The sequence below is a fragment of the Colossoma macropomum genome, unplaced genomic scaffold (genome assembly GCF_904425465.1).
Source record: "Colossoma macropomum unplaced genomic scaffold, Colossoma_macropomum, whole genome shotgun sequence".
NCBI lineage: Eukaryota > Metazoa > Chordata > Actinopteri > Characiformes > Serrasalmidae > Colossoma > Colossoma macropomum.
In genome coordinates this window covers 1391454-1404776 of record NW_023494784.1, presented here as the reverse complement: position 1 = coordinate 1404776, position 13323 = coordinate 1391454, and the positions used below count along the sequence as shown (strand labels likewise).

At 44.0% G+C, this 13323-nt stretch overlaps 1 protein-coding gene across 1 annotated transcript in view; it reads left to right on the top strand.

Moving 5' to 3' along the window:
- mid1 (midline 1) overlaps positions 1-13323 on the top strand; it is a 61572-nt gene that overhangs the window by 17745 nt on the left and 30504 nt on the right. The window contains exon 2 of the mRNA XM_036575466.1: positions 10592-11337. Coding sequence (XP_036431359.1) covers positions 10592-11337 — 746 coding nt within the window. The remainder of the gene's footprint in view (positions 1-10591; positions 11338-13323) is intronic.

Sequence of the window (13323 nt, the reverse complement as noted above, 5' to 3'; positions counted from 1 at the left end):
CCCACTACAGTATCTCACTGTTTAGTTCAGTTCAGTTCCACATTGGCCAGAAACTGACCAATGACTCATGGGGTAGAGGGAGGCTGGACTACAGTCTGGACTGTAGAGCTGTTGAACTGTACACCTACATTGTGGAGCTGTAAGGTGGGTGTTTCTAATAAAGTGGCCACTGAGTTGAAGCACAGGGTGGGTGTTTTTAATAAAGTGGCCACTAAGTGTTTCTAATAAAGTGACCAGAAACACAAGGTGGGTGTTTCTAATAAAGTGGCCAGTGAGTGGAATCACAAGGGAGGTGTTTCTAATAAAGTGGCCACTGTGAGTGGAAGGACAAGGTATGTGTTTCTAATAAAGTGGCCAGTGAATGGAAGCACAATGTAGGTGTTTCTAATAAAGTGGCCAGTTAGTGGAAGCACAATGTTGGTGTTTCTAATAAAGCGGCCAGAAGCACAGAGTAGGTGTTTCTAATAAAGTGACCAGAAGCACAAGGTGGGTGTTTCTAATAAAGTGGCCAGTGAGTGGAATCACAAGGTAGGTGTTTTTAATAAAGTGTCCAGTGAGTGGAAGCATAAGGTTGGTGTTTCTAATAAAGTGGCCAGTGAGTGGAAGCACAAGGTAGGTGTTTCTAATAAAGGGCCAGTTAGTGGAAGCACAGTGTTGGTGTTTCTAATAAAGTGGCCAGTGAGTGAAGCACAAGGTGGGTGTTTCTAATAAAGTGGCCACTGTGAGTGGAAGGACAAGGTAGGTGTTTCTAATAAAGTGGCCAGAAGCACAGAGTAGGTGTTTCTAATAAAGTGACCAGAAGCACAAGGTGGGTGTTTCTAATAAAGTGGCCAGTGAGTGGACTCACAAGGGAGGTGTTTCTAATAAAGTGGCCACTGTGAGTGGAAGGACAGGGTAGGTGTTTCTAATAAAGTGGCCAGTGAGTGGAAGCACAAAGTTGGTGTTTCTAATAAAGCGGCCAGTGAGTGGAAGCACAAGGTAGGTGTTTCTAATAAAGTGGCCAGTGAGTGGAAGCACAAGGTAGATGTTTCTAATAAAGTGGCCAGTGAGTGGAAGCACAAGGTAGGTGTTTCTAATAAAGTGGCCAGTGAGTGGAAGCACAAAGTTGGTGTTTCTAATAAAGTGGCCTGTGAGTGGAAGCACAAAGTTGGTGTTTCTAATAAAGTGGCCAGTGAGTGGAAGCACAAGGTTGGTGTTTCTAATAATGTGGCCAGTGAGTGGAAGCACAAGGTTGGTGTTTCTAATAATGTGGCCAGCTTATTGGCAAATATCTACCACAAGAGGTCACTGTTTTTTCACATTGCATTCTTTTACCATTGTCCCAGCCGAACGTACAGCAGGTATTTGGGGTTCCTCACAGCTTGACTTCTTTATTCACCCTTTTCTCTGGGTTCAGGTTCTGGACAGTGGTGTTTTGAACAACATGTGTTTGTAATGGAGGAAATCTACACAGCTTTGGAGAAGGAAGCTCTGCAAGGAGGCAGTTTTAAAGAGGCACTTCTGGCAGTAAAGCAGGTTTTAAAAGCTCACTAAAAAGTCCATTTTGGGATGTTCTAGTCAGAGTTATTGCCATTCAGATGAAAGTGGAGAGATTATTTTCCTTCCAAAGAACAAATTAAACTACTAGTAGGCTGCACTGCATGGAATTATATAAAAATACCCCACATTTGGGCCAAACGAGCAGCAGCTGTTGGTACAGTTAATACACTGAGGTCACCCTGATCACTGACAGGTCGCAAAAAACGCACTACTCTGGACGAGCCGTGCCTGGCTGAGTGTGGAAAACTGGGCCAGGATCAGGCCGGTGCATGTAATCACAGGGATGTGTCTGAATGGAGGTTTAGGAGATCAACTGCAGCTTTTAATCAGCGCTGCAGTTCGAGACCCAAAATCAAATGAGGCTGAAAATGGGGGCCAGCAGCGCCGCAGGGCTTCACTGTGACTGAAAGGGTCAGCGACTGGTCACAGATACAGCAAAGCACGATTACGGATAGACGATTTTGATCAAATAAGAAATATTAAAGGCTCTTTGTAGTGTTTGTGTGCATAACAGTAACAGATAAAGGGAAATTCCACCATTTTTTCAAAATGTCAGCATAATTCAGTGGTTGAGATCTTTTTCTTTACAGTGGTGGTGATAGGAACCAGGGGTCGCCATGACTACAACACAGATATAGACATTTTATTTACTATCCAGAACCACCAGTGAATCACACGAGTCTTCTGAGTTTATATGGAATGTTGATGATGGAAAATCTGAAATAATAAGTTTCCTTTGAGGACTATTTTGCCTCACAGAGCCCTGCATGTATCCCTCCACCATGAATGGAGTTTAAGTTCTCAAAACTATCATAAAACAGTGTCTCAGTCATCAGGCAGTGAATTCATGACCATTTCATGTAGGAACTTTCTGTGAGGGAGCTTTTAGAGGTGGACGTCTGGTTCCTATCACCACCACTGTGAACAATTCTGACTTTGACTTTGTTTCCATCTTAACCATTTAATTATGTGGACAGTTTGAAATATTGGTGAAATCGCAGAAATGAAGACGTGAGAGTAGCATGTTTCTGAATCAAGTCTGTTTTTTATGTAAAATTATACAGGGGGTCATAAAGTGCTGTAGCTAGATCTGAATCAAAGTGTGGACACAGCCTTTTCTTTCTACTGTCACCTCATAATCCAGAGCAAAATAATCCCTACAGTGGTCAGTTTTGGTCAGTTCACTCCAGCTGTGCCCCAGGGAATGGGAGCCAGTATAGACCCCAGTTCACAGCCTAGTTTGTTCAGCCTCGGTGTTTTGAGTTGAGGGCCGGCAGAGCGAATGGGGCCTGCAGGCATGCCAGGACACATCGATAAGCAGTGCCAGTTTCAAATGGCGTCAGCACTAACTGGAGTCACACTGGCTTTTCCACAGTTAGCACTGAGAGCCATGAGTACAGGACTGATCTTTACATAAAGCCTAAAGAGTATATGAGCCTGAAAAGGTCCCATATGTAGAATTATTGCTCTAATGATCATTATGTGACCTTAAAAGTGTTCACTGGAGCTGAATGGGTGCGATCAGTAAAGCCTGAAACATCTGTTTAAACCTGTCTGGGGTTTGGACGTCATTTTCCAAATATGTGTCGGGCTCGGGTCGGGTTCATTCTTCCTGTTTACTTTCATTACCTTACATCATTGTTTAATCTGCTGTGCTGGAGTCGCCACCTTTCTGTGTTGTTGACAGAATATAATGCGCTGTATGTAATATGCACTGGTGCAAATTGGGGTCCATGGCCCGCCCACTTCTGAGAGATCATTTTGAGAGCTGTGGGATGGCTGTTGTAGAAAGTGAGTGCAAAATAGCTGTTAGATATCAATTATTATCTAGCTGTCAATTTTAGTTTGAAATTTGAAAATAGATTGTTGTTTTGTGTAATTATAGCCAGTAATAACAAAAAGGTAGAAGCACTAAATTGTCCTGAAATTGTCTTCTGCACTTCTTTACTGCACTTTATTGTGCTTTACTGTTTGTTGATTCCTGAAGAACGGTTATTAAAAGCAACACCATAGCAACCTGAGATACTGTAGCAACGGCCTCTCACACCTCAGCAACCACCTAGATTACCATAGTAATGGCCCAGCAACACCTGAGAAACCACCTAAAATACTATAGCAATGGCCAAGCAACACCTTAGCAACCACCTGAAATACGATAGCAATGGCCAAGCAACACCTTAGCAACCACTTGAAATGCCATAGCAATGACTTTGTCAAGCCAACATGTTCACTTTTCCCATTGTTATTCCTGTTGATAGTATTATATGTTTTGTGTTTTAATATGGATAGTTCTGGTCCTGAAATCTGATTGGCTGAGTTGTGTTCAAAGCCGGTGTACAGTACTCTATATACGTACGCCTATGACTGCCTCACAACTGAATTCTGTATCACTGCGCCACGTCACGAAAACCCTTCTGCTGTTAATGGAATAATCTTTGACTGTAATGCTGCTCACATGGAGCACCGAGTGCACTGATGAAGTAAAAACCTGGTTCTGTTTAAACTGAGGGGCTGACAACTTATTTTCTTAACTAGAGCCAGGCTCTCGAATGTCTTACACGCTTCAAATGTCTCTGTTTCCTAATGCTGGGGGTGGACGATTTGGCATAAATATTGTATCATGATACTTGACGACACAGACACAATTAACCAGTAGTGCCACATTTAAAAATCAAAATCAAAAACTCTGAATGATTTTTATTCAACATTGTGCATCCTGTCCTGCACTTAATCCAGTTAAACTGGACTGTTTGTTCTGTTTTCAATGGTTTTATTGAAAACAAGACCAAACAAATCCAACTTATGCTCAGTGAAATGTACTACCAAATATTTACAAATGGAAATTAATACAATTTCAGTCGGTATTTATGGTAAAAACAACATCATATTAAGAATTCCTGGTCATGTGATGTCATAATTATTTGTCCTTTCAAAGTAAAAGACCCTTTTTCCACAATGAAATGGGAAACCACAGATTTCATGTTACTGCTTTTTAGTAAAATTGCGATAAACACTGTGCAGTAGAGGGTTGATGCGCTAAACTGTTTGCATGTTATTCATCCCAATCTGATGAAAAGTGCTGTGCTCCTCTGCAGCACTGATTCACTAATACAGTTCCTGCATTCTATGACTGTTTAAGTATCGGCAGAAAACTATCAGGTTTCCCATATCAGCATGTTCTATGCACTCCCATATGGACGCTAACGAAGCCGGCGTGTGTTCCAGCTGACGTTGACGTATCTTAACGTCCCAGTTTCGAGCCGGTGAGGGAGTTTTTGGGCAGCTCGCTGTGCCAGGGCTGGATCTCTTCGCCTTTCTGGGCCGTCACGTTGGCAGAGTTTCGTCAGCTGGTCTCCGTTTTAGTCCCTGAGGAGCGAACGCAGAAAGGACGCTTTGTTGGACGAGTCGGACTTGAGAGCGGAGAGAGAAACTGATCCAGCCCCACAGAGACAGTGCAGGACAGTGACCCACAGCTTAGGGCAACTGGCTCTCACCCACTATCTCTCTCTCTCTCTCTCTCTCTCTCTGCGTGTGTCTCTCGCTCAGTCACACTTCTCCTAGGTGGAGTTGGCTTTCCTGGAATTATCGGGAGCAGCTTTTCCTGTTGTGCTCGCTCCCTCTCGTAGTATCTCTGTCTCTCTCTCTCACTCTCTCGCTCTCGCTCTCGCTCTCTCGCTCTCTCAGTTTGTACGGTTTTGCAGTGAGAGCAGAGACTCTGGATTAGGCGACATGGAGAACTGCACCATCTGGATCGCCTGCCAGCGCACAGACGCTTTTCTGTAAAAAAAGGAAAGAAAGAAAAAGAAAAGGCAGACTTTGGTGAATCGGGTCAGAGGCTCCTGCTGGTTGAAATGGCTGTGAGGCTCAAAGCGAGGCGAAATCCATCGGTGGGTACTCAGCGCATGTGTGGCTCAGCCAACTGTACAGAACTTTGAAAGGGCTCATAACTCTCACCTTTCTAGTCTAGTCTTTATGGACTCCTCTGTGGTCTTTATCACTGCGCTGCACAAAACTACTCTGTAAATTTACAGTAACTTACTGGCAGGTCGTTACTGTAGTTATAACATTTACAGCACTCATACTGTAACGTGTTTACAGTGATGACATGCTGCACTGTAGTGATGCTAAACTCTGTTTCTGGAGTCGACTGCGACTCTCGACTGGAGTCAATGGAGTCCACTTAATTTAAACGAGACGGCGCCAGAGCTGATGATGAAGAGATAAAGACTAATGTTAACACCTCTCGCCATCGGCCTGTTTCACGTATTGAGGGGCGACGAGAAACTCGGAATGATGTACTGGGAAAATCTTTATTGCAGTCGTAATTCTCATAGTTCTTGTTGTCATAATTCTTTGAATTTTCTAATTCCTTTGCAATGCGGCTGAAGTCGGCTTTGCGTTCCCCAGCGTCTTATTCAAGTTACCTTAATGATGAGCCAGTGCCAGAGTGCAACTGCAGCACCGTTTAAGGTGGAACTTAAAATGTGCCGAAGACAGATGTGCTGTAATGTCAGATAAGGGGACAGATGTGCTGTAATGTCAGATAAGGAGACAGATGTGCTGTAATGTTCGATAAGTAGACAGATGTGCTGTAATGTCAGATAAGGGGACAGATGTGCTGTAATGTTCGATAAGGGGACAGATGTGCTGTAACGTTGTGTCAGATAAGTAGACAGATGTGCTGTAATGTCAGATAAGGGGACAGATGTGCTGTAATGTCAGATAAGGGGACAGATGTGCTGTAATGTTCGATAAGGGGACAGATGTGCTGTAACGTTGTGTCAGATAAGTAGACAGATGTGCTGTAATGTCAGATAAGGGGACAGATGTGCTGTAATGTTCGATAAGGGGACAGATGTGCTGTAACGTTGTGTCAGATAAGTAGACAGATGTGCTGTAATGTCAGATAAGGGGACAGATGTGCTGTAATGTTGTGTCAGATAAGAAAACAGATGTGTTGTAATGTCCGATAAGAAGACAGATGTGCTGTAACGTGTCAGATAAGTAGACAGATGTGCTGTAATGTTAGATAAGAAAACAGATGTGCTGTAATGTCAAATAAGAAGACAGATGTGCTGTAACGTTGTGTCAGATGAGACAGATGTGTTGTAACGTTACGTCAGATAAGGAGACAGATGTGCTGTAACGCTGTGTCAGATGAGACAGATGTGCTGTAATGTTATGTCAGATGAGGAAACAGATGTGCTGTAATGTGTCAATTAAGGAGACAGATGTGCTGTTTTGTCAGATGAGGAGACAGATGTGCTGTTGAATCAGATAAAGAGACAGATGTGCTGTAACGCTGTGTCAGATAAGGAGACAGATGTGCTGTAACGCTGTGTCAGATAAGGAGACAGATGTGCTGTAATGTTACGTCAGATAAGGAGACAGATGTGCTGTAACGCTGTGTCAGATAAGGAGACAGATGTGCTGTAACGCTGTGTCAGATAAGGAGACAGATGTGCTGTAACATTATGCTTGTAACTTCTAAGCCGTGTTTGACTGCCTGGCTGCACGCCAACTTGGGTCGGCACCACTGGCGCTTCACAATGTCATACGTCGTTATAATCTCGCGAGAGTGAGACAGCTGCGGTTTTCAGAGCCAGGTGCCACAGCTGCTCATCAGCTGCACAGGCTGAGAGACAGAGCTTAATCCTCATAGGCTAGAAGCTCCGCCAGCAGCCATGTAGACGCAAACTGTAATAAACGCAGCTCATACACTCAGAAATAAAGGTCCTAAACTGTCTCTGGGTCAGTTCCCCTCCTGTCACTGGGGTGGTTCCCTCAAGGCTCCATCTCAGTACCTTTAGTCAGGGAACATAACTGAACCATAATCCACTGAAATGATATGTTCTAAGCTGTACTGACTCCACACACCCCGTCTCGTCTCCAGGCTTTTATTTTACTGTTCTGTTTAAAACATTCGGTTATGAAAAGGTACAAATACGAACTTTTCACCTGGAAACACTTATTTAAGGTTCACAATCAGACCTTAAAACCACTGTTGGAGCTTTGAGGGAACATTTACACTGTTTGTACCTTGATGGATGAAAAATGTACCTGGGCAGGATCTTTATTTCTAACAGTGTAGCCTATTAAAATGTGCAATTAATAATTACATAATAATTGTGATTGGCCCAATTACAATTTGTGTCACTCTTTAAGTCTTGCAGAAGTTGCAGGCAGTTAAAGGCCCAATCCCATTTCACCCCTCGCCCCTACCACTCAGCCCTACCCCTCTGTTTTGTGTGTTCTCGTCTAGGGGTAGGGTGTCCTGATTCTTGTTGGATGGGGGGGGTGAAGTGTTGGGACTACATGACCCTTTTTCAGAGACCCCAAACAGAGTGATATGAGAAAAAAAGAAAAACCAGCAAGATGGAGAACAAGAGACCAAAGAAACCCACAAATGTGAGAATTTTCTCTATTAAAAATTACAATAACCACTGTATTGTCTTAGTTTGATGTTGTTTCAGTGTATTTTGGTCCTTTTCTTTATATCAAGCATAAAAAATCCCTAGTATTGCTGACGTCTCAGTAGCTAAATTTCCCGTTCCACCTTAAATGGAGCAGCAGTTACATTCTGGCTCTTCAGGCATCAGAACTGCATTTAAGGTGGAACGGGAAAATTCGAATGAGAATCTGGAGAATATCTGACTTCAGCTTCATATCACTGAAGAATTAGGGGTGGGTGATAATAAATAATTGCCCCCCTCTTTGAAGGCATATGATGTCCTAAATGTAACTAAAGCCCAGCAGTGAGGAGCTGAACTTTACCCTCCTCTGCTGTCACTGCAGACTGGCAGGGTCTCCTACAGAGCAGCGCTGGTAGCTGTTAATGAAGTGATGCTCTTTTTATTTGAGGGTCCCATTTCAGAGGGAAGATCTCAGCCACTACCCTGTAACTCAGTTCCAAGGGGCAACACTCGAAAACAAGGGGTAAAAATAAGAAATGGGACTGGGGCTAAATCTCATTAGATCTGATAAAAATCAGTTTTGTGGCAGTGATACAATCTCAGAAGGTCAGTTTAAGCCCCGTCCACTGATCGTCCATTTAAATTCATCAGTGTCTGCAGGCTCACCTGCACACAGCCCAGGAACAATCGCTGCTTGTCTCTTCATGCTCAGAGAACCTTTCAGTGGCTGGAACAATTGGAGGAGTTCAATGGACTCGAGGAGCAACTGCTCGTCCACTGTGGCAGAAGCACTTACAGTGTCTGTCCCCGCCCAGTGTCAAAGCTCAGCTCTGCGTAATGAGCTTTAACTTCTTTTCACACTTTAACGAGAGGAGGCGGGGAGTTCGCCCGGCTGAGCGTGACGGACATGGCCTGGCTACTTCAGCAGTGGCAACCTTCTCATTAGCAACAGAGGCTTAGTGTCCAGCCAAACTATTCTGCCTGACTGGCCGATAAGAATCCTGCCACCTGTTACACTTTTATCCTCTGTCACTGCCAAGCAGATTTTTTCTAACTTTCTTGACCCTCGTAAAGTGTGTTTTTACTGTTACGCTATAAATAAGAGGAGTTCGGAACGGCCAGGAAAGCTTTGCTGGTGTGAGAGACTCTTCTGAGGACTCATTAAGGGGATAGATGAGATGTGAGGTTGTTTACTTTCCTGCTTGTGTCACAACATGTGTGGGTAATGATGCGCGACTTGGAAATGCTTATTCTTGCTCTTAATGTTCACCGTCTATAGAATATTAGGCTTTGATTCCTTTTCTCTGATTCATAAATGTCAAAATCTGATCAGTGCAAGTGTTACCTCTTTATTTTTATTTGTGTCTTAACAAGCTTTGCCTTGTTTGACCTCTTGCCGTAGTGGCCTATATGTGTGTTTGGGGTGGAACGATTAATCGTTTCTATGTCAAAATCACAATTTTCAAAGACCTGCAGTTTAAATTATATCTTATATTTTTTAATCTTTGTGAACGGGTAGTCTGGCACACTACTTTCAGCATTCGAGCATGAAAAAATGAATGTGCAGGTCTTCTTGGTAGAAAAACATGCCCAGAGCTTAACCCTCTGGGGTCGACAAACACACCAGTGCATCAAATTAGACCTTTCTTTGTGTTTCTATTAATATCTTTGTGATGATCCAGCTCAGAAATCCAGTTCAAACACTTCCTGAATCTGTAGAGTCGCCCTTTCCATTCCATCTTATCTCGAGATCATACGAGACTCACATCCGGAGTTATGAGCCTATGAAGAGGGGCTGAGATACACGTCATCTGCCTCTCACCGTGTGGAACTGGTGGATTCGTGTGTCCGTCTGCATTCTGTGTGAAACTGACCAACGGACACTCAGGAAATCACTAAGGACTGACCATCACGCCGGAAACCCTTCATTCTTCATTCAGTCCACATCGGAGACTCATGAAATGGCGTACAGAGAGTTTACAGCTGCTGAAGCTGCTGCAGCAGTTTTGGAAAGTAGCGATGAGGAGAACATTTATCTACTATTTTATTCATACATTCCGCTACTTTTTTGAACATAGAAACCCATTTTAAGCACCAAAACAGTACATCCACATGAGTAAAGCTGCGTTTTCACAAGCGACATTAGGAATTTCTAAAACCAGATTTCAGTTTTTCAGCTTTAGAGCTGAATTATCTCTGTACACAGAGCTCCAGGTCAAAAGGTCCTCATTATAGAGAGAGAGCTGAGACTGTTCTGGAGATTTTAACACGTAACATGTGGGTATAATGTTGTATGCAAGCAAGTTTAAAGCGAGTTTAAGAATATATGCAAAAATCAAGAAAATGCCCTCAGACCTTAGAGGGAAAAGTTAAAAAGTTAAAAAAATAATCACATTTTGTAATCGCGATAATCGCAATAAGATATTTTGCCCTAGTATCTACTCTATGATCACCTATGTGGGCTGCCTTTGTGGGTAACTTATGTTCATTATATATTACAGTTTTAATGGATAGCTTTTTTATGGATAGAATGCATTTAAATTGCAATATTGGTCAAAACAATTGCAATCATATGTTTCGCTGAATTGTTCAGGCCTGTGTTTGTTTGCCTGTAACGGAACCTTCTTTTACCCCCACAGAACCATCCCTGGGTTTCGCTGACGTCACCGTCGCTTGCCCATGTCTGAAGATGGACACACTGGAGTCGGAGCTGACCTGCCCAATTTGTCTGGAGCTGTTTGAAGACCCTCTGCTGCTGCCCTGCGCCCACAGCCTGTGCTTTAACTGCGCCCAGCGCATCCTGATCACTCACTGCGCCTCATCGCCAGAGCCCTCGCATCCTGCCTCCGCCTTCCAGTGCCCGACCTGCCGCTATGTCATCACCCTCAGCCAGCGCGGCCTAGAGGGGCTCAAACGTAACGTGACCCTGCAGAACATCATCGACCGCTTCCAGAAGGCCTCCCTGAGTGGGCCAAACTCCCCGAGCGAAACCCGCCGCTGCAACCGGGACCGAGAGCGTGAAAGTTTGCCGTTTGGTATAAGCGACGCTCCGACCATGAGCGCGAGCGAGGCTGTCCAGTGCCAGTTCTGCGATCAGGATCCTCCTCAGGATGCTGTCAAAACCTGCATCACCTGCGAGGTGTCCTACTGCGAGGAATGCCTGCGGGCCACGCACCCCAATAAGAAACCCTTCACGGGTCACCGGCTGACCGAGCCGCTGCCGGACTCGCGGCTGCGGGGCCTGGCCTGCCCTGAGCACGCCGAAGAGAAGGTCAACATGTACTGCATGACAGACGAACTGCTGATCTGCTCTCTGTGCAAGCTGGTGGGACGACACCGTGACCACCAGGTGGCTGCCCTTGGAGAGAGATACGAGAAACTTAAGGTAAGAAACCAAACAGGTGAGGCGAGAAAGAGCGAGCGGGACTGCAGTTTGGACAGATATGATAGGAAAGTTCTTAATTAAAAGTCAGAGGCCTTTATTGAATTTCCGGACCTTTTAGTACAAGTTGTTCAATTTTTTTCAGGAGATATTTCTGAGGAGAATAGATAAGACAGTCCACGGTCTCACTTTATTTGGATAGCCCACTATAGTCCCCTGTAGATTATCTCCAGATGTTCAAATTGGTAACAAACTATCTGTTGAAACTCAGTTGATTCTGAGGTGAGGCTTGGGTTTAGGTTTTGAGTTCGGGTCAAGGTTAGCAGCGGTGCTGTGTCTGATCAACTCAGACCAGCACAACACACACTAACACACCACCACCACGTCAGTGTTGCTGCAGTGCTGAGAATGATCCACCACCCAAATAGTACCTGCTCTGTGAGGGTCCATGGGGGTCCTGACCACTGAAGAACAGGGTAAAAGGGGGCTAACAAAGTATCAGAGAAACAGATGGACTACAGTCTGTAACTGTAGAACTACAAAGTGCACCTATATAGTAAGTGGAGCTGATAAAATGGACAATGAGCGCAGAAACAAGGAGGTGGTCAGAATGTTATGCCTGACCGGTGTAGTTGTCTGTTAAATATATCGTTGCTGTCCAAAGAAAAACAGGTATCTCCAAAATAGTAACTTTTCAGGAGAAGGCAAAAACACTCTGACCTATCAGTGTAAGTCAATGTAAAGAGTTTTTTTTTCCCAGGTGATTTTAGAGCATTTCTATTGGTCCATTCATCGTGAAATTTTCACACAGTGTAAAGCTGGTGTGTTGAAATGATTTAGAAAAATCTAAATCATCAAAAATGGAGATACATGGTTTCTTTGGACAGCGACGATGTTTTCGCCTTTTTTCCTGACACTGAAAATGAGTAACTTGTTCTTAATGATCGTTTTATTCACTGATATCTGACTCTGGTCTCTGACTTTTGCACAGTGTTGTTCATAGTCATCTCTGCAAACTTGAGGTCCAGATTTTCTGCCTTCAGGCACTGTTTACTGCACCCTAATCTAGTGTTTCTTTTGGGAACGGTTTTGAGTTTACGCCATTGCCAATGATAACAGTAGATAACAGTATCACAGCACAGATAAAAGAGACTTTTCTTTGCTTTTTCTTTTGGCCTTTAAGTAGAGCTGGGCGATAAAACCATAACGATAATTATCGCAATATAAATTTCCTCGATAGAGCTATAAGAAATGTTCGATAAATGTTTGATATAATAGAGCATTCTCACACTTCCACGTTCTAGTGACAGACGTGGCGTTTTCTACTGTGACACTACTCTGCTGTCGCCATGAGAGGGCGCACTTCCAAGTTTTTCAATATTATTAGAGAGGGAGGGGGCGACGAGTAAAACGGGTCGTCAAATATACTTCGGCAATGTCTCAAACATGGAGTTATACATTCCCTGTTTGAGTGGAGCGACCGGCGATCTGTTCTCCTTACATCCTAACAAGCTTTAGCAGCGTTAAATCACGTCTGCTCCACACAACTACAGCACTGCTACAGCGCCCAGACATATTTTAGTGTTAGTGCATTCACAAACAACAAGAGTGAAAGAAAGAAGTGGTTCATATGAGTTACAGCCCTGATTTAAACGACAGTAAACTGAGGAAGCTGTGAGGCATTGGAGAGCGGGAGAGCGCTATCTTCCCAGGCTAGCTGTTTTTAGCAGCTGGCTAACTTGAAGCAGCGCTCCGTCACTCACACAGCACAGCGAACTGATGTTACTGTAGTTCAAACAAGACAAAAAAGCTCCGCTTTCAGTTTAAACGTACCTAAAAGGAGGACTGGTGTTGATTTATTGCGGTTCACCCCTCAAACTGCTATGATAGAATAGAGAACCCCAGTCGTCGCTAGCTGCTGCCTGAATACTGTGATATACTCTGATATGAATGTGGTGGGAGTGACGGCAGTGAGGCGGTGTGACCCAT